The sequence below is a fragment of the Somniosus microcephalus genome, chromosome 11 (assembly GCF_052327205.1).
Source record: "Somniosus microcephalus isolate GS21.2 chromosome 11, FLI_Smic_1.0, whole genome shotgun sequence".
In the NCBI taxonomy this organism is placed as follows: Eukaryota; Metazoa; Chordata; class Chondrichthyes; order Squaliformes; family Somniosidae; genus Somniosus; species Somniosus microcephalus.
Genome location: NC_140997.1, coordinates 81,325,754 through 81,347,246, shown reverse-complemented (window position 1 = coordinate 81,347,246; position 21,493 = coordinate 81,325,754). Strand labels below are relative to the sequence as shown.

At 44.7% G+C, this 21,493-nt stretch overlaps 3 protein-coding genes across 6 annotated transcripts in view; 1 reads left to right on the top strand and 2 right to left on the bottom strand.

The window, feature by feature from the left end:
- Window positions 1-21,493, top strand: part of eef2kmt (eukaryotic elongation factor 2 lysine methyltransferase) — a 73,950-nt gene that overhangs the window by 49,067 nt on the left and 3,390 nt on the right. For all 4 annotated transcript variants that reach the window (XM_086000911.1, XM_086000909.1, XM_086000910.1 and 1 more), the window contains one exon: window positions 20,808-20,963. In XM_086000911.1, the coding sequence (XP_085857037.1) occupies window positions 20,808-20,963 (156 nt within the window). The remainder of the gene's footprint in view (window positions 1-20,807; window positions 20,964-21,493) is intronic.
- LOC147110687 (uncharacterized) lies at window positions 5,306-11,660 on the bottom strand. Its single transcript, XM_086002213.1, has 2 exons — window positions 10,583-11,660; window positions 5,306-5,317 (listed from the first exon to the last, which is right to left on the bottom strand). The coding sequence occupies exons 1-2, from the start codon at window positions 11,612-11,614 to the stop codon at window positions 5,306-5,308; spliced, it is 1,044 nt and encodes a 347-aa protein (XP_085858339.1). The 5' UTR covers window positions 11,615-11,660.
- Window positions 12,469-14,683, bottom strand: LOC147110686 (uncharacterized). Its single transcript, XM_086002212.1, has one exon. It carries the CDS (start codon window positions 14,681-14,683, stop codon window positions 13,235-13,237), a length of 1,449 nt encoding a protein of 482 aa, XP_085858338.1. The 3' UTR covers window positions 12,469-13,234.

Below are 21,493 nucleotides of genomic sequence, written 5' to 3'. Positions count from 1 at the left end.
ACTCGCTGGTGGATTTATGAGACACACCAACCCGTTTGCCTTCGCTAGGGCCTTTCTCAGGTCCTCTAGCTCCCGGCGGCAAGTGCTGTGGTCGGTGTTCTCAGATCTATCCTCCATGGCCATCTTATATGCTGCCCTGGCTCCCAGGAGCTTTTCCTCTTGGGCATCTACTTGTTTGGCTAGACGGGAACACCTCTCTCTCATTCTACCTTCACTGGCCTTGGCCTCAACGACCTGACATTTTAAATATTCTACCCGGGTTTCGTGGCAGCGAATTACAGAGCGGCGTTCCTGGTTCAGCGCGTCAAGCGATTCAATCAGTTTTTGACCTCCCGCAACCTTTTCCTCTACGCCTTTAAGCAAGCCGTTGATCTGGACTGTCTGTGCTGCAACTACCTGGTCCAAAAGCTGGACTTGCTTCTTGTAGCACATCAGCCAGACCGCCTTTTCTACAGATTTCTTATGCTCTCTACCCGCTGTCCACTTGATGGCTGCGTCTAGCGGGCGCCTATCCCTTAGTAGATCAGATATCCATTGTTTTGTGAGGTTGACTTTTCCGAAAACATAATCTGCTATTCTTTCATCCATCACATTTCGTTTATTCAGATCTTGATCTAACACACTACTTTCCTGCTGCCAAGGTCCTGCCGCGGTCGCCATTTCTGTAGGGGGTTTCTCTTGCTCTTTCTGGTCTCCTGCCAGGCTTCGTGCAATAATTACCCTTGAGTGGTTCGACCCACTCCCCCTACGGTTCTAGACCTTGGACTTAGGTGCAGAGAACAGTAGTGCAGAGAAAGAACTCAATAGACCAGGTTGAATAGCACGAAATGGATGCTTTTATTTTTAAACAGTTTGAAGCATTACAAAATACATGTCATAGGCACAGATTAAAGTTACTACAATCATGCACAAATTTATGAACTTGACTCTATGGAAATGGGGAACACACGGCACATCGTAAAAGGGGAAACACATTACGATTTCCCTTAACTCCCTCCCCTATACCTAAACTAAGTTTCGACCTGGGGAACTTGGGATCATGCTCACCACTCTCGAAATCGCGAGAAAAGGGGGTTCGCAGCCTTTTTGGCACCGCTTTCCGTCGTCACGTGGATTTGGAAACTTCTGGCGCAGTCGATATTCTCTCCTCCCTCGAGGCGGTGGGGTAGACCGAGCCTCGATGAGCGCTCGTTAAGGTTGAGATCCACAATCGTGGGTTTTTGTTCATGGAGCAGACCTAGATGCAGGTTATGCACATGGGAGAATCTTGTGGCCTAGATCGCCAGTCCTCCAGAGGGTTTCTTCTCCGTCGGCCTGGGTCGTCGATGATCTCCCGACCCCAGTACCCGGGCCACCCTCGTCGTCTTCTCGTCGTGGCCGAGCCTTGTTTGGCTGAACACCGACCACGTTGTCCTTTTACCGAAACCGTCCGTCTTTAAAAAGACGAAAACGTTTTCATCGATCTGCCGAAGTGGAAGAGGCGCCGATCCGGGCACCGTCCGCCCTTCGTTCGTTCCTCGTAGAAGAAAGTTCTTGAAGAAATGGAAGCCTGAAGTCGCCCAACAAGAAGCCGTGGCAGTGAAGAAGAAGTTGTTCAAGTAACCCGAAGTCTTAAGTAACTTAGATGGACTTTCAATCCATAGTTATACTCTTTTGGGACAGTCTTATCTCCCGCCAAATCATAGTCCTGTCTTTGTATTAATTTTGGCGGGCAGAAATCTCTGCAGGGGCGCTTTGTCTTGTAACGGAGCCGGTGATAACTTAAACTGGCCTTCCTGGCCGATAATGTCTTTCAATGTCTTTTGCATTGTCACCGTGGCTCGGTTCGCATATTGATCGGTCCGGACATTTTCCTTGATGGCTGCTAAACGGTTTTTCCTTTGTACGATAAATGGGTATAAGTGTTTTTACATTGTCCGCCCATATCTTGATGGGCCCCATCCTGTACTTATAATCCATTGAATATGTATGCTGTTGCTCTGAGTTTCGGTTCCCAGAGACTGGCTTTCGTGGGCTCACTGTCTTCAATCCACAAGCCTGTCTGGCTTGCAGTAACAGAAATAAAATGGTTCATAAACTGATCACGGGGCCTGGCGGCCATTTTGTATGCCCTTTTATCAAAGGTTTTTCTGTGCAAGCTTACTTTGGTCAATAAACAGTCTCATTTTATCCAGTTTTCTTGCGTGATTTTTGCTGAAAATTGCGAATCTTACAGCCCTTATTAGCGTGATCAATCCCTTGTTATCCTTTATCTCAATCCATATGGATTCTGTTTCTACCTTAATGTAGCTATATCCTTTTTTTCTACTGTCATTGTTATCTCTAATTAGTACAGCTACCCCATCACCCCTTCTTCCTTCTCTATCCTTACTAAATATGTTAGATCCTGCAATATTAACTACCAGTCCTGTTGCCGTGTTCAGTCATCCCTACTATATATGGCGCCTCACTACAAAGTATTGTCTCCAGTTCCCCCGTTTTGTTTCAGATGCGGTGCGTATTGCTATACAGGCAATTTAATTTGTTTTTATTAATCATTCCCCACTTTATTTTTAAGTCATTTTATACTTATAATCTATAACTGTATCTGTTTATGTTGCCCTTATGCCTTACTTTGGCCTAACCTTTACTGTCATCTCCTATTTCTTTTATCTTCAGGCTGATGTTATTTTCAGATTCCTTTCCGCGTCTTACTAGCTCAAAGTCTTATCCACAGCCCTATTTATCCTTTCCGCTAGGACACTGGTCGCATTCAGGTTTAGGTGGAGCTTGTTCCAGCGGTACAGCTCCTTCCTGTTCCAGTACTGGTGCCAGTGACCCATGAAACTGAACCCCTCCTTCCCACACCACTCTTTCAGCCATGCATTCACTTTCTTGATCTGTCTATCCCTATTCCAATTAGCACGTGGCTCGGGTAGTAATCCCGAGATAGCCACACGTGGGGTCCTGTTTTTTCATTTAGTTTCTAGCTGCTGATATTCCCTTAGCAGGACCGCCTCCTTTTTCTTCCCTATGTCATTTGTCTCGACATGCACCATGACAACTGGATCTTCCCCCTCCCGCATGTATTGTCTCTTGCCGTTTTTCCTACCAAAATGTATCCCCTCACACTTTTCTGCGTTGAATTTCATCTACCATGTGTCCACCCATTCCACCAGTCTGTCTATGTCCTCTTGGAGTCTATTACTATCTTACACACGGTTTACTACACTTCCAAGTTTCGTGTCATCTGTAAATTTCGAAATTGTGCCCTGTACCCCCAAGTCCAAGTCATTAATGTATATCAAAAACAGCAGTGATCGTAGAACTGAATCCTGGGGAATACCACTGTATACCTCCCTCCAGTCCGAAAAACAGCCATTCACCACAGCTCTGTTTTCTATCCCTTAGCCAATTTTGTATCCATGCAGCTACTGCCCCTTTTATCCCTTGGGCTTCAATTTTACTAATAAGCCTAATATGTGGTACTTTATCAAATGCCTTCTGAAAGTCCATATACACATCAACTGCACTTCCCTCATCCACCCTCTCTGTTACCTCATCAAAAAGCTCAATCAAGTTAGTCAAACATGATTGCCCGTGAACAAATCTACTCTGGCTCTCCTTTATCCATGCTTATCCAAATGGCTGTTAATTTTCTCCTGGATTATTGTTTCTAAAGTTTCCCCACCACAGACGTTAAACTGGCTGGCCTGGAATTGTCAGGTTCATCCTGCTCCCCTTTTTTTGAACAAGGGTGTAACAATTACAATCGTCCAGTCCTCTGGCACCACCCCTGTATCTAAGGAAGATTGGAAGATTGTGGCCAGCACCTCTGCAATTTCTACCCTTACTTCCCTCAGCAACCTAGGACGCACCCCATCTGGGCCGGATGACTTATCCACTTTAATTATCGCCAACCTTTCTAGTACCTCTTTATTTTGATCTCATCCAGTATCCCAGTAACTTCCTCCTTTACTATAGCTTTGGCAAAGTCCTCTTGCTTGGTAAACACTGATACAAAGTACTCATTTAGTACCTTAGCCATGCCCTCTGCTGCCACCGATAGATCTCCATTTTGGTCCCTAATCGGCCCCACCGCTCCCCTGACCCCTTTTACTGTTAATATGCCTGTAGAAGACCATTGTATTCCCTTTTATGTTAGCCGTCATTCTATTCTCGTACTATCTCTTTACCCCTCTTATTGCTTTTTTACTTTTAATATTCAGCCTGATTCTTCCTCGTATTATCAAGCTGACATCTGTCATACGTCCCCTTTATCTTGTTGAAACGGATTCTTTTGGTCCTCAATCTGGTTCAGTACAAACACTGAGTCGAATACTGGTGGAGTTCAACAGTTTTTATTCCGTCATCCCGGGAGACTTACTCTGATGCAGCACAGTCCTGACTCCAGAAGAGTCCCGACAGGTTAAACCAGAGCAAGCAATCTTTCATACAGTGTGCCACATTATTATACTTGCATTTGAGAAGACATTAACACATCGTACAGTCTGCACCAATCCCGAGCTGTACACGTATACATTTAATTTGATTTCCTGGCCTGGCAGTATGAAACAAAGAAGTCACATTTCACTGAATGGTTTATAGTTAAGTAAATATGCTGGTAATGGTTTCACGATCACCTAATCATTATGGTAATGCGTTTGCAATCATGGTAATGTGTTTTCTGATCGCCTATTGTCTGTATAACCTCTGCACTCCGCCCTACACTGTTTCCACCAGCAAGGTGTGACATCGTGGGTGCCAGCCATATTAGCAGCCACAGATCAGTTTAGCTTCTTTTATTTTACTTCCTGCTGCCTTCACAGTTTCTTGAGTTAACATGATCATTTCTTACAATATGCAAGTGACTCAGCGATGTCGACATTTCACCACCATTTTATGCTGACAGGATCCTCCATTTTAGATTGACAGGGTCCTTGGCTATGCGAAGCGAGTTGTTACCATTTTTTTGCATTCTATATCCTCATTCCCCCCTTTTATCATTCCATGATAACCATCTAAGGTACCCAGTGATTACATGGCAAACCCCATCTGTTTCTATTGTCCAAATGTACTTCCCGATGTTCCTGTTTTAGTAGTCCATTACAGAAGTCCCATTTAGTCACGTTCCAGGATCCGAAAGCTTTAAGATTCTTGTCTTTGCACTGGAGAATATCTCTTCGGCACAGATGGACTGTTTTTCCAGGTGTGATTTTCTTACATTTCTTCAGTCGATTGAACGCCCCGCCCGCGAGCAGGATAACGCTCAGAAGCAGTAATAAAGTCCTCATCTTGATTCTTGGTGATCAATCAATGCTACTTATTAACTATTAATCTGGAAAACAAAGTGCTTACACAAGATCAGAAGTTAAAAACTTAAAACTAAAATTTTAAAAATTAAAAATTAAAATCGTATAATAAGAGTAGGATTTCAGCAGGCCAGAACAATCCAAGCACAACACCAGACCTCGTAAAAGCTGCAGTCACCTCTATCAAGGCCGAGCACGAGTTCTGTAGTCTCCTATCAATGGCTGATCAATCAAAATAAAATTAATGATTGTTTGTAAAATCTACTATATACTGTACTGATTTACTACTGATTATCTCCCCCCCCTTTTGATTGGTTTCTCCAATCAATTTACAGTGGTGGAAATGCACCCATGCGCTTCTTCCCTCGACCTTAGCTGCAGTCGGGGTTGTTAGTAAGACCTGATATGGACCTTCCCACCTTGGATCTAGACTTTTACGAGTCCAGTTCTTAACCATCACATACTGTTAAGTATGTGTATTGTATTGAACAATTAACACAAAGACTTAAACGTATAACTCAAACAGGTCTTTACTGGTTGGAGGTAAGGACTATACGTAGGTCTTTACTTCATGCCCACAGGCGGGAACTGAGGGGAGATCAGTACCCACAGTACTATTTATCCCCCTATGACCAGGAGTGGTACTGCGTATCACTACGCCCTACAAGTAGTGCAGTCCTGTCCATAGGTTCAAAGTAGCACACATATTACATACACAACATTCCTCCCTTCTTAGCTTTACAGTCATCTCCCCATTTAACATAACGTAATAACATATATACATATATAACTTCAGGTTTACATAACAGAACAACATAGATACATAGATAACTTCATGTCAAAACAGATCACAGATTCAGTCTCTGCGGAAAACAGTTCACAGATTCAATCTCTGTGGTGTAGTCGGTTCACGTTGCTGGAGTGACTCATTCAATAGTCCTTCCATGGATTTAACAGTTTGAACTTCCGAACTGAATTGGCTCCGTTCGGAGGGACCACGTGTGTGATCTGGTAGAGGTAATAATGGTTCAGATGGGTCATCTTCTGTTTCGACTTTTCCTTTTCTGCTTCTTGGAGACTCTCTGGGCTCCACTGTCAGCTGCCAGCTGCATGCGCAGTTCCTCCTTCTTGTCCTCCTTTTTCCGTAGTAGAGCCACCTTCTCCCGATGTTCCGTAGACTTTCGGTGCTCCTCCATGATTTCTGTATGGTGGGAGTCGAAGTTACAAGTTGGGCAGGACAGGACATAGTAATATTCGGTGTCGTCCTGATCTAGGCCAGCGAGAGGGTCTTCTATTTCCTCCATACCCAGCTGGGCGTTAGCCAGCTTTTGTTCCAAGTCCAGACATCTTTCCTGAAGAGACTTCTTCATGCGTACCTCTTCATCCAGCTTTTTCTGGGCTTTCAGCAAGTCGTTTACTAATGACCTCATTTGAGATTTTACTACTTCAACTTCTTTTGGAGATTGATTGATCGGACTATTCAATCCCTCTACCGGAGCAGCTGTTTCAGCGGTCTGTTGTTCTCACGTCAGCGTACTTTTGGCATCCAAGGGCTGCTCTGTTGCAGTCATCTCAGTCTGTGTTGCCACCTCAGCTCTTCCAATAACCTTTGAGAGCTCCGAACCCCTTTCGTTTGAATATTGAAGTTCGTGTTCAAGTTTTTCCCATTTCAGAGTCCTGTCCTTCAGCATATGCAGGAGTTGGCTGACCGTTAACTCCTCTGACATCAGACGTTTTGTGTGCTCCTGCTCCATTTTCTCCATCAGCTGCTTCTGTTGTCTTTCCAGATTCTCCAACTCTATATCAAAGAACTCTTTCGTTGCATTCAACTCTTGCTCAAAACGGCGAAGCATTTGTTCTAATTGCTGTTGTAGTTTGAAATGGAGTTGAGTTCGAGCCCGGTGTCCCTCAGAAATGGGCACATCAGTAGACTTGCCAGACTCAGAATCCACAGTTAAACTATGTTGTTGTTGCTCAGTGGAATTCTGTGCTGAAACTTTGTCTTTTGCACCTGAGTTGGGCTTACCATCATCCGTTCCAGAATCTGGGCCGACTATCTTCACCGAGTTCTCACTCGTTATTGTTTGTAGGAAATGCCAGTCCATATTCATTTTCCTAATCCACTCCCGTCCTAGTAGTGGAGGACCTCCTTCAGATATCACATATAAGTCCATTATTTGACTGTCTTCGCCCTTGTGGACCACTGCAACCTCTATTTTCCCGATGGGGTACACTCTTTGCCCCGTGTATGTTTTCAATATATTCCCCGTATCCTGTAGGGGAATATGTTGGAATAACTTTCCGTAATCTTTCTTATTTATGACCGTCAATGCCGATCCAGTGTCCAATTCCAGTTTTACTTGGACTCCTTCTATCTGAAGAGTGACCCAAATTGTCTGGAGGTCTGCACCCTTACCAGCGTTGAGTACTCTTAAGCTAGCCAGTTCATTACAGCTTAAGCTAGCCAGTTCATTACTGCTAGCGTCTGAATCGGACTCCTGTTCGGTCACCTTGTGTACCTTTGCGTATTTTCCTTGCGGTGACTTCTTGTTGCTGGTCTTCTTCCCTGACCTGCATACTCTAGCTATATGTCCAAGCCTACCACAAGTTCTACATTCTTGGTTTTTAAACCAACACTGGTTCTGATCATGCGTTGTCTTTCCACAACGATAACATTTGCCAGAACTCTCACCCAATTTGTGTGCACTGAGCTCCGGTGACCGTAGCTGCATTACTGCCGTGCCTCTCGCTGCGGCTTCGTGTGCTGCTGCCATAGTGACCGCCTTCTCAAGCGTCAGCTCATTCTCCTCGAGCAGTCGCTTTTGTGTATCCTGTTTAAATAAACCACACACAAATTTGTCTCGTAGTGCATCTGTCAGTCCCGTTCCAAACTGGCAATATTTCGCTAATTTACGCAATTCCAGCAAATATTCAGCATTGCTTTCATGCTGTAGCTGCCTTCTGTTGTAAAATTTAAATTGTTCCGCTAGCATCAGCGGCGTGGGGTTTAGATGATCTTTCAGGACAGTAACAATCTCATCGAACGTCTTATCCGCCGGTTCATCTGGTGATAACAGGTGTTTCAATTGCCCGTATGTCTTCGCACCCATTAAATTTAATAATGTTAGAGCTTTATCTTGGTCACGAATTTTATTGGCCTTACAATAATTTTTTACTCTTTCAACATATATGGCCCAATCTTCGAGGTCACTATCAAAGGTGCTAATATTCCCGTGTTTAGGCATTGTAGATTTGCAATTTCTCAGATTTTATTTTGTTTACTTGTTATCAAAGATGGCGGCTTCCCGCTCTTGCCGTCGTCCTCCGCCCACAAAATGGCGGTTTTCCCGCGCTTGGCGGTCTTCACCCGTCCCCCGACGCCGTCTCCCTTCAGCCCCCGAGTGCGGCCCTTATCTTCGCCGCGATCGATAGCCCGCGCTGTGCACCGCGGCTCTCGCACCTTGAGCTTCTGCAGCCGCCGCGCCTTTCAGTCCAAGTGCGGCCCTTATCTTTGGTCCCGATCGCTGGCCCGCGCTGCGCCTCGCACTTGAAGCGGCTCCCGGCCTCTGGCTCACCCGCTCGCGCGGCTCTTGCTCGCTCCCTCCCGGGCTCTGGCTTACCCGCTCGCGCGTTTCACCGCGGCTCTTATCAGGGATTGCGATCGCCCTTATCTTCTCCAACTTCCCCAGCCCTGTCTTTGCAGCCAACGCTGCACGGCTTACCCCACCACCTAGGTTGAACAAGGAAACTGCAGAAAGACTTCTGTCAGTCGCTGGAAGCTGTCAGGATGGCTGCTGCACTCCAGTGCTCAGTCGCTGATGGAGGCTTCAGAGTCCTAAAGCCTGTCGCTTCTAGTGGGGTGGTGATGTTTGAAACCTCTCTTCAACTGCCGCAGGGTAAGAACCTGACTCGTCGCCAGTGTTAAGTATGTGTATTGTATTGAACAATTAACACAAAGACTTAAACGTATAACTCAAACAGGTCTTTACTGGTTGGAGGTAGGGACTATACGTAGGTCTTTACTTCATGCCCACAGGCGGGAACTGAGGGGAGATCAGTACCCACAGTACTATTTATACCCCTATGGCCAGGAGTGGTACTGCGTATCACTACGCCCTACAAGTAGTGCAGTCCTGTCCATAGGTTCAAAGTAGCACACATATTACATACACAACACATACGAACCTGGTTCAATTTTTAGAGAACCAGATAAGTTCACCATATGCAGCACGGACCTGTGAATGCAGCCCGCGCAAAACCTTAGTAAGAGCCAAGACAGAGGTCGTCATTTCTTCAGTCATATGGTGAAAATGCACCGTTGTAGAAGCATTTTGGTTCCAGGGAGTCTTGAGTGGTGTACCATAGATAATCTCAGCAGGTGTAAGTCGTGCTTTACCCGCTGGTGTGGTGCGGATCTGAAAGAGAGCCACAGGAAGCAATTTCAACCAAGTGGAGCCGGTTTCGGCTACCAGTTTAGCAAGTTTGTTCTTCAGAGTCTGATTGGTTCTTTCGACAAGTCCTGCAGCCTGTGGTCGATAAGCACAATGCAATTGCTGATGAATGTTCAACTGGGTACAAAGTTCCTTGTTCACTTCGGCAGTGAAGTGAGGACCGTTGTCAGAACTTAACCGAGTTGGAATACCATACCGAGGTATGATCTCTCTCAGCAATACCTTAACAACAGTAGAGGCTTTATTGTCTGTGGTTGGATATGCCTCGATCCATTTACTAAATACATCTACAATGACAAGTACGTATTTGTAACACTGACATCTTTCCAACTCAATGTAGTCCATTTGCAGGGTCTCAAAGGGACCCTCAGGTAAAGGGGTTTTTCCCCATTCGCAAGGCACTCCCTTTCCAGGGTTGTGTTGTTGACAAATCAGGCATCGATCGCTAATGTTCTGTGCTATTGCTTGAAGCCTTGGATGCCACCAAGTACTTAGAAGCAAATCACCCACTGCCCTGGCACCACAATGAGTTGCAAAGTGTACACATTCAATAACCCATAAAGCTAGCTCATCAGACATGCAAGTCTGTTCCGCGGGAGTAGTCCAGAGTTTTGATAAAGGGTTATATACACATCCCAATTCTCTCCACAAATGCTTATCACTACCAGGAGCGTCCTCCTGCATCTTAATCACCTCTTGGATGGTTGGCATTAGTTTTTCCGAGGTAGACTGATTCTTTTTGGAATTTTTAGTCTGCCTCATCATTCGGGGCACAATCATTTGGTGACTCCTAGAAGCATTTTTGGCTGCCTCATCAGCGTGGCGGTTTCCTATATCTACCGGGTTTTGGCCAGTGGTATAGGCAGAGCATTTAATCACAGCTATCTGTTTGGGGAGTAAAAGGGCTTGCAAGAGATCTGAGACTAACTGACGGTGAGAGATCGGGCTGCCCGAAGAGGTCAGAAAACCTCTATTTTTCCACAATTGTCCAAAGTCGTGAACTACTCCAAAGGCATATCTAGAGTCTGTATGTACATTGATTTTTAATCCTTCTCCCAAAGTACAAGCTCGTATGAGTGCAAACAGTTTGGCTTGCTGGGCAGAAAAAGGGGATTCAAAGGCTGCTGATTCTAAGGTGACACCTTCCTGATTTACAATTGCATAACCAGAAACTCGTTTTCCCATCTCGTCAACTGAGGAACTGCCGTCCGTATACATGGTAATATCGGGATCTGCAATAAGAGTGTCGGACAGATCAGGTCGGACTGAGGTATCATCCTTAATGAGGTTTAAGCAATCATGGCTTGGTTCATCACTCTCGGAGGGCGGATATGCAAGGAAACTGGCAGGGTTGATAGTGCTACAGTGTTTAAATGCTAGCCGAGGATTGTTCAGTAAGTATATTTCATACTTATTTTGCCTGGCGGTAGTCAGGTGTTGGGTCTGCAATTGCCCCAATAACGCAGTGACTGAGTGAGAGCTATACACGGTAATGTCCTGCTGAAGTGTCATATTAGCAGCTGACTGTAGACTGTTGTAGATGGCTGTAAGGATCTGGGTGCAATAGGGATGTCCTAAGGCTACCGGATCCAGTTTTGATGAATAATAAGCTACCGGTCGATGCTTATCTCCATGCTTCTGAGTCAGAACTGCTGTTGAGCAATCGTTCATTACTGTGCAATATAACTGGAATGGCCTATCATACAGGGGTCGTCCCAGGGCTGGTGCTTGGACCAGATCCTGTTTTAATTCCTCAAATGCCTGCTGTGCCTCTAGTTCCAGCTCAAACTCTCCCTCTTTAGCCGTGTAGGGAGTCAGATGTTTGGTTAATACTGCAATATTAGGTATCCACTGTCGACAATAATTAACCATTCCCAGCCACTGCCTGACTTGTTTGGCCGTTTTAGGGGTTGGCGTCTCGCATACTGGCTGTATTCTGCTAGTTTCCAAACTGCGGTTTTCGGCTGATAACATAACTCCAAGAAATTTAACTGTCTTCTGAGCCACCAATACTTTCGCTGGAGATACCACATATCCTAATTCTGAGAGATAGTTCAACAACTGAATAGTGTCCTCTCTGTTACTTAGCTCATCAGGGCTAGCAATGAGAAGGTCATCCACATACTGGATCAGATTGGAGCCACAATTTAATGTCAGTGTCTGTAATTGCTGTTGAAGGCACCGCAAAAACAGGGTAGGTGAATTCACAAAGCCCTGGGGTAATCGAGTCCACGTATACTGCTGACCGTTGTAAGTGAAGGCAAATAGGTATTGGCTAGTAGTGGCCAATGGCAGGGAGAAAAAGGCGTGCTGGAGATCGACTACCGCAAAAACTGTAGCATCAGCAGGTATCGAGGCCAAGATGTGTGCTGGATTAGGTACTAGCGCATGAAGTGGCTGAACAATCGCATTTATTGCTCGTAAATCCTGCACTAGGTGGAACTGATCAAGCTTACCAGGCTTCGGAACAGCCAGGATGGGTGTATTACAACTGGATTGGCAAGTTACCAAAATCCCCTGCTCCAACAATCCCTTAATGAGTCTGTCTATACTCGGAAGAGCTTGGTGTTTCAAAGGGTATTGTCGTACCGTCAGCAAGGTCACATTTTCCTTCACTGGGATCTCAATGGGTTTTATGCTGGTTAGACCTACATGCGTTGGGTCTTCTGCCCATACCTGTGGATTCACACACTCCAGTATGTCTTTCCCTACATGACGGTGCACCACAGTCAGGCTAGGCTCAGGGTTTTGGTAAAATTGGACCATCAGACCTCCGGGTAACTGTTGCGGTTGGTGACATTCAGGGTTTGCCTGATCGATCGCTCGTTTTACCATGGGCCCCAAATCTTTGGCATGGAAAGGCTGGTTAACTTCCCGCGTGATATGAGGGGCCACTGTTGAAGGCTGCTTCCACAAGTGTAAGGGAACCTGCACAAACTCTGCTTTTCCCTCAGGTCCAGTTACTACAGCCTTGAGGTAGATTGTCCATTCGGTACCTTCCTGATCTTTAAAATACTCCTCAAGGGTCCTATCCTTTCCACTTCGATCATATGCCAGTGTCACATGATAGGAGGATGCATTGAGGTCGAGCGACCACCATTGAGGTGTAGTCGAAACATAACATTGCCTTTTATTTGCCCAATGTCCTATTGCTATTCCTTCATCACCACAATCAAGTTTGAGTTGGAATGCACATAGTAAGTCTCTGGCCATCAAATTGCAGTCCAAGCCGGTAGTTATTACAAATTGGTGGGTTGCAGATTGATTTTTGTAGGTCACCTGAACTGGTTCTGACATAGCATACTTGGTCATTTGACCTTGGAAGCCTGATAATTCCTGGGTCTTGTTGGATCGGGGAAGTTTAAGGTCCGATTGGACAGAGGACATGGCGGCTCCAGTGTCTACTAAAAAGGGATACCATTGATCCTGGATTTGCAACATTAATAAGGGTTCTCGGTCCGAATGTAAAGTGCTGACCACTAGATTAGCTAGTCAATTCTGTGGGAATGGATTGTTCTGGGAGAAATTGGTATATCCTCCCCTGCCTCCTCTAGGTCCTCCTTTGTTTCCTCTCCATCTTCCCATGCCTCTCCTAGGTGGGTCTCGATAGGCTAAGGATTGGCAGTCTCTGACCCAGTGGCCATCCTCTCCACAGTTATAACACTGCCCTTGTCTTGGACCTTGGTATCCCCGTCCTTGTCCTCTACCCCTTCCTCTACCTCCGTAATTCTGTTGTGGAGGGGCGTAGGGTTGGCCGTATGCAGTAGCATCGGGGCTGTTTGGATGAGTGTAATATCCATAATTCTGAGAGTCTACCCATCCAGGGGTACAGTATTGAGGTTCCGTCTGATACCCTGTCCTGTCTATCGTGTGTGGTTGAATTGGGACTTCCTTCACGACATATTCTGTTTTTATTGTCTTCTGGGGTTGGTTCTCCAAACCTTTACTCTCTTTCCAATAATATTTTATGGCTCTAGTAATTTGAGCTGGGCTATTTTCTGCCCAGTTCATATTATTGGTTTTAATTGCGGTTGCTACCGCAGCCGGAAGGCAGTTCATCAGAATGGCGCAGAATTGGGGTGAATTGGCTCCTCCTTGATAATTGGTGTCCCCCGACTGTCCCTGATAAACCTCACAGAATCTCTCCAAAAATTCCTCAGGTCCCTCATCTTTCTTTGGCTTAGTATCTAGGACATTGGATATGTTAATAGGCTTCTGAAGTGTTTGACTAGCAGCCGTAAGCATGGCTGTTATTCTATCATTGTCATTCCCCATGGCCACATTTAGGGCTGCCAGATTAGCATGTCGCAAGTGAGTTAAGAATCGAGTATGTTCCGAGGGGGTCAGTACTTGTTGGATTAAAGCCCATAAATCTCGGGATTCAGCGTTGTACACTTGAATGGTGGTTCGTAAAAAGTCCACAAACTTTTGAGGCGCTTTGTGGCGATCCGGCGCATTTGTTAGGATAGACATTAATTCATTAGGCTTCCATGGGAAGAATACATCTATGGTGGGGTTAGCTGCGGCATTTGCCTGATCTGGGTTTGGCATCTTTCTCATTGGAAGGTTCCTGGGTGGGTTACCGGAATGATTTTTTGATTCTGACTCATGATCCTCAGGAGGTGATAAATCATCCTCCGAATCGGTAAAGTCACTACATGACTCAGTGTCGCTTTCCTGAGTGGATTTATGTTGAACTAACTGTCTGACTCTTTTCTTATTTCCCCGTTTCTCTTCTTCCTTCTTTTTCTTTTTCTTATCACTCCGGGTAGGAGTATAATTTGGCACAGGGTTTGTCTGTCCTGCCGTTTGTAACCGGGTCCGACTACTTATGGGATCAGTAATGCCTGTGGCACTATCGGGTAAGGTGGTTGGGGGTATTCCTGGAGTGAATGGGGGACTGGTTGTGGAGAGGGTTGCTGGAGGGGTAGTATTAGGCATCGCTAGTGAGGCTGACGTTGGAAGGGAGGGGTAAATATTGATGTACTGGGGTGGCTGAGGAGGTGGCGCATTAGGAGTTCTGTACATCCAATTGTCTAAGTCCTCATCTGTTCCGTCTCCCTCTTTCAACCTAAGGCCAACCATTGAACTACGTAGTTCATTTTTATCCTTTTTATCTGGCGCCTTTTCAGATTTTGACCTTTTCTCATGTGCACATTCTTTCTTAAGTATTTCAATGGGTTTAGGATTTCCTCCTTCGGTTAACTTTATTCCTAATTTAACAGCATTTTCTTGCCAGCTGGCTAATAGGGAACTGTCTTTAATTTCTTGGCAGTACTGTCGCCAGAGTCCAATTAGTTTTTTAGTCTTGCTTCCCATGTTCTTTTTCCAAATCATTCCTTGAGCTTGTTTAACCGTTTCTAAACTTTTGGGACCCCCTAGTGGCCATTGTTCGCTGCCTAATTTTTTATTTAAACCCCCTGAGAGTAGTCTCAATTGTTGGGCTTTATCCGGATATTTGTCACATAATGTTTGTAAGGCACTGCCCTCGTCACTTGTTGTGTCTAGGTAATTACCCATGGTTCTCTTACACTAAGGGCTCCCTTTCAGGATTCGAGTTACGTTTTTAAAAGTGTCTCGTATATTTCACGGATACCGGCACACAAAACTAAACACCACAATACAATAACTACAATACTTAGACCAAACAAAAACACAGTGAGTCGTCTATATTCATCAAATAGTAATTTTAGCCTCTGTCACCGTCTGGTACAGGTATTCTTAGCCTAATTATTCAAATCGTAAATTTAGCCTCTGTCACCGCCTGGTACAGGTATTCTTAAACTCTAATTATTCAACTTATACGACCCTTATCTTGCACTCCCTGAGTACAAGTTGCTCAAGCTCTAGAGTCCCCGACTCTCTCTTTTTACTTTCTTTCAAGTATTCTTTTTCTCTTTCTCTAAAATCACTACTTATCTACTTTTTAGTCCAATCGGAGCCTGAGCGGACCAAGTGAAATACGAGGCCGGCGCGTTACCCGACTTGGATACTTATTTCCTAAGTTTACACAGTATTCGCCAGATTGACCCAGATCTCGTCGGAACACCACGCAAGAATTAGCGAGTGGCAAAACTTTTATCGGACTTACGGATCAGAGGAAAACCGAGGTGGTAAATTTAAACATACTCACTCCGGGGGCCCATTTCCTCCTCTCACGTCCAAAACTAGTTCGGCTCTTAATTTCGCGAATTCTCGGTGATCGTCCGTTGAGATCCCACTTCTGACACCAAATGTTGAAACGGATTCTTTTGGTCCTCAATCTGGTTCAGTACAAACACTGAGTCGAATACTGGTGGAGTTCAACAGTTTTTATTCCGTCATCCCGGGAGACTTACTCTGATACAGCACAGTCCTGACTCCAGAAGAGTCCCGACAGGTTAAACCAGAGCAAGCAATCTTTCATACAGTGTGCCACATTATTATACTTGCATTTGAGAAGACATTAACACATCGTACAGTCTGCACCAATCCCGAGCTGTACACGTATACATTTAATTTGATTTCCTGGCCTGGCAGTATGAAACAAAGAAGCCACATTTCACTGAATGGTTTATAGTTAAGTAAATATGCTGGTAATGGTTTCATGATCACCTAATCATTATGGTAATGCGTTTGCAATCATGGTAATGTGTTTTCTGATCGCCTATTGTCTGTATAACCTCTGCACTCCGCCCTACACTGTTTCCACCAGCAAGGTGTGACATCGTGGGTGCCAGCCATATTAGCAGCCACAGATCAGTTTAGCTTCTTTTATTTTACTTCCTGCTGCCTTCACAGTTTCTTGAGTTAACATGATCATTTCTTACAATATGCAAGTGACTCAGCGATGTCGACATTTCACCACCATTTTATGCTGACAGGATCCTCCATTTTAGATTGACAGGGTCCTTGGCTATGCGAAGCGAGTTGTTACCATTTTTTTGCATTCTATATCCTCAATCTGCTTCATCCTGCTCTCCAACTCCTTCGTCATCTACGGAGCTCTGACTTTCATTGCCCTGCCCTCCCTTTCCTCCTTGTAGAAATCGCCTAGATTGTACCCGAACCATCTCCTCTTTAAAGGGCACCCATTGCACCGTTACATTTCTGCCTGCCAGTCTTTGACTCTAATTTACCCTAGCCAGGTCCTTCCTCAATTCGCTGAAATTAGCTCTCCTCCAGTTAAGCATTTTTATTCTATATTACTTCTTGTAGTTCTATGTAACTAATCTAAACTTTACGACACCATGATCACTATTCCCGAGATGCTCCCCGACTGTAACATTCTCCACTTGAGCCACTTGATTCCCCAGGACTAGATCCAGCAATGCTTCCTTTCTCGTTGGGCAGGAAACATATTGATCAAGAAAATTTCCCTGAACACACTTCAGAAATTCCTCCCCTTCTCGGCTCCTAACGCAATCACGGCCCCATTCAATATTGGGATAAAGTCTTCCATTATCACTATATAGTTCTTGCACCTCTTTAGTAATTTCTTTGCAAATCTGCTCCTCTATCTCCTTCCCACTATTTGGCAGCCTATAAAATAAAGTTGTGTAATAGTTCCTTTGTTGTTTCTCAACTCCAACCAAATAGATTGTGTCTTTGATCCCTCAATGACCCCTCTAACACTGTAATATTTTCCTTAATCAAAACTGCTACTCCTTTTTTTCCCTTCCCCATCGTTCCTGAATACAGGAAACATTTTTTTAATCCGGCACCGACGGGACCGACGTGGTGCTGGTTTGTCAAAAAGTCCGGATTACAGAGAGGTATAGTAAAAGGTACGAGAGCCCCATACACGGTCACAGATCCAGGCGTCCCTGTTGCATAGCAACAGGTGCAGGAACCCCGGTTACACGGCCACAGATCCATGAACGGCCACTAATATGAAGTAAAACTTACCTGAACCTACTCCTGAAATTTGCCGGTTAACAGAGATTTCCGGTTATTTAGGTGCCGGTAAATCGAGAGTTTCCTGTACCTTGTACCCAGGAATATTAAGCATCCAATCCCCCTCTTTTTGTGAGCCAGGTCTCAGTTATTGCCACTTCATCATATTTCCACGTGACTATTTGCAGCTCACCAACCTTATTAATCGCACTTCGTACATTTACACACATGCACTCCAAACCACATTGACCTCTTTGTATTTTCTATGATCCCACCTAATTCTGTATTATTTCCAACTCTAACTGTTTAGCCCTGTCCTCTGTGCACCCTATTTCTACTTTTTAATACTACATCTTGGTGCCCATCTCCCTGGCAAATTAGATTAAACCCTCCCCCACCGCGAGGATATTGGTCCCAGCTCTGTTCAGGTACAACACGTCCATCTTGAACAGGTTCCTCCTGCCACAGAACTGGTCCCAGTGTCCCAGGAATCTGAAGTCCTCCCTCCTGCACCATGTCTTGAGCCATGCAATAACCTGCCATATCCTCCTATTTCTACTCTCACTAATGCGTGGCACTGGGTGTAATCCAGAGATTATTACCTTTTGAGGTCCAGCTTTTTAACTTTCTCCGTAGCTCCTTAAACTCTGACTGCAGGACCTCAACCCGCTTCCTCCCTAAATTGTTGGTTCTGACATGGACCACGACTTCTGGCTCTTCCTTTCACCAGGGAGGCAACATACCATATGGTCTCACGTCGACGGTAGCAGTACTGCCTGTCTGTCCCCCTATCAAATCCCCAATTATTCCTGAATTCCTAAACTTTGCTGTAGCCCCCTGTGCAGTCCTTTGCCTCATGGTGCCAGGCTCGGGACTGCACTCCTTCGACTTGTCGTCACCCTCAATGTTTGAGTGCCAAACTCCCAGAGGATTCCTGCATTGCTTGCCTGTTCCTACTCTACCGGGTGGCCACCCACTTGCTATTCTGAACTCTATCTGGCTGTGGGGTGACCACCTCCTGGATCCTACGATCCAGGAAACACCCAGGTGCCCTGTGGTGAATCCAGCTGCCCCTCAAGTTCAGAAACCCTCAGCGTGAGTTTGAGCAGCTGGAGGCACTTCCTGCAAACATGGTCCTCCAGGACGCATGAAGCATCCTGAAGCTCCCACATGTCGCAGGAATTACAGGCTATGGGTCGTAGCTGTCCCTCCATTTTAATTAGAAACTTAAAATAAACTCCTTAGATATAAGGTGGTTATTTATATAATTGCTGTTAACCAACCAAAGACTAAATTATTTACTCAAGCTTAACAAGAACCACTGAGATACTATACACAAAAAACCTAAATATTAGATATCTAGATGCTTAACTTAGATACCTTAGAATCTTCGGGTTCTGCGGCTCCGCTCCTTTTGAGTTGGGCGTGAGAGACCGCCTTCCTACTCTACACCGAATTCCTGCTATCGCCAAATTCTCAGCTTCCACTCTGTTTGTGATTCACCCAGTTCTGTGCCCAAGCTCTCATTGTACCTGTTGGATAGGAACAGTGTCTGCAGGACCTCTTTCTCTACCTAACCTAGCTTTTCCCTACTCTTCAGACTGACAGTCACACTCTCCCCTTCCTGCACTTTTCTCTGAGGTGTGACTGTACACTGGAGAAAACTATCCAGATATTCCTCCCCCTCCCTTATGTGCCGGAGTATCTCTAACTTGCACTCCAGCGCAACGACTCTCTGGATTGTCTCAAGGTAGAGGCATTTCCTGTAGATGCGGCAATCGGAACAGCCTCACTGCCTACAAACTCTCTCATACTGCAGTCCCAACACACTGCCTGTCCTGACATTTCTAATCTTTATTTATTTTTATTGATTAGCAGTAATTTATTTCTCGAACTAATAGAAACACTTGAGGTCTAGATTATATTTAGTAGATGGATTTTAGCTTAACTAAAATTAATTAGTAATTACTTGCGCTGAAATTTATTTATTTACTTATTTAACTATTGAGTTAAAGTTAATAGATTGGATTATAGTTAAAAATAGTGTGTATAGTAAATTAAAAACTTCGCTTAAATTCCTTGGGCTTCACCGTTCCTCTCTGTGCTATGACATCACTTTTTGAAATTTGTCCTTTCGTTTGTTTTACTGGGCTGGACTGACACTGGTCTCGTTTTAAACTGTTCCAATTTCCCACTCTTTTTAAATGCTGGTCTGGGCTGCCACTGGGTTCCTTTTTAAATGTCCAATTTCCTGCTCTTTACAATCTTAACTTTGTAACCTTTGTCTCTTGGAGATGCACTTTCCAATTTTACAGTGGCACATTTCTACATATACTAAATGAAGATCTCCTACTCCAACTCCTTCCAAAACTACTAAAAGCACGAGAAGCAAAACAAGAACTGAGGACTTTACTGTCAAAAACACCATCTTGTTTATCCTCACGTTAAAAGAAACACCTCAGTTTTATTGAGCCAACTGAGTAATGCAAGTTGGAAGAGTTCAACCCTTTCGCTATTGGGTCACCTCACTCAGCCATGTTGCTACCACGATAAACTCGAAATCAATTAAATGCTGGCACCTAGACATGCCAGGTCACTCATTTAATCCTTGCTCACAAGGGTCCAGATATGTCTCCCCTAATAGCTTGTAGTCTTGATGGCTTGTCTTCTACTCTTGGTAAGTAATGTTTTGTTTGTATAAGCCTTCATGGTTTAATTAGCCCTTTCCTTTCTAAGCATTCAGTCTGACTACTGACTCCATTTTGAGGACACATTTAAGGCCATTCTTTGGGCATTTCTCCTACAGAATTTCAGATATATGCTTGTACTTAGCAGCGAGTCAGAGAGATCAGATGTTGAGATGATTTGATGCTCCCTTTGCAGATAACCATATTTATCTGTAATTCATCCCTGGCTGGCTATTCTTTTGTAAAAATGAAATAAATATGCTTTGCTTATTTATGTCTGTGGAGAAATAGCGAGCATCAAAGTAATGAACAAATTGTGTATAATATAACAAGTACAAAGCTGTATAACATTGGAGTTGCAGAAATGCAGAACAATCGTCCATATGTTTTTTTCTCCATTTAAAACATGCATGTGTGCACGTGTGTTAAATCAAGAGGCTATTTTGTCAGTCATATGAGTAGAATTTAATTGAAATCTTATGTTCTTTTCTCTTCATAAACAGATGTAGTTTATGATCCTGAGGTGTTCCTTTGCCTAGTTTCTGTACTGAAGAAATTTCTTATTGATACATCTGGTGAAAAAATGAGAAGTACAGTTGTATACTTGACATCTACAATACGTAACCCAGAGACGTATCACCAATTCAAAATGGAGCTTGGTAAGTGCATGTTAACGATTAAGAGACTGGCTGAGATTCTCCTTCCATTAGTGGTATTCCAGCGAGGTGGGACTTCTTCCTGCCGTTCTGATGTCGCCAGTTTCCTGGGTTGGGGGGTCATTAAGAATGCAGTGCAGGCTTCTGATCGGATTCTGACTGCTGAGGGCGCTAAATCCAGGTGTGACTGCAGCAGACCACATCCAATGTCCCACTGAAGGTCTCAGATGCAGGGAAGTGTTGGGGGCAGAATGGAGGGAGAGGAGACTGCTACAAGGGCCCCTCCTTTTATGATGGCACCTTATGACTGTCGTTGCCTGGGACCTACCACTTTTCCAATGGGGGGGCACAGGAAGTGGAGGTAACTCGGGTGGGTGGGAAGTCTCATTGTATGTATTTTCCTTCATTCTTTGTTGCTATACCTTGCAGATAAGAATTCAGCCTCTCATCTCCAATTTTGCATGGCAGTGCCTCGTTGGGTCATATGAGGCAGGTAGACTAATGTACTCAGTTTGCAGCGTGCCATATTTTGC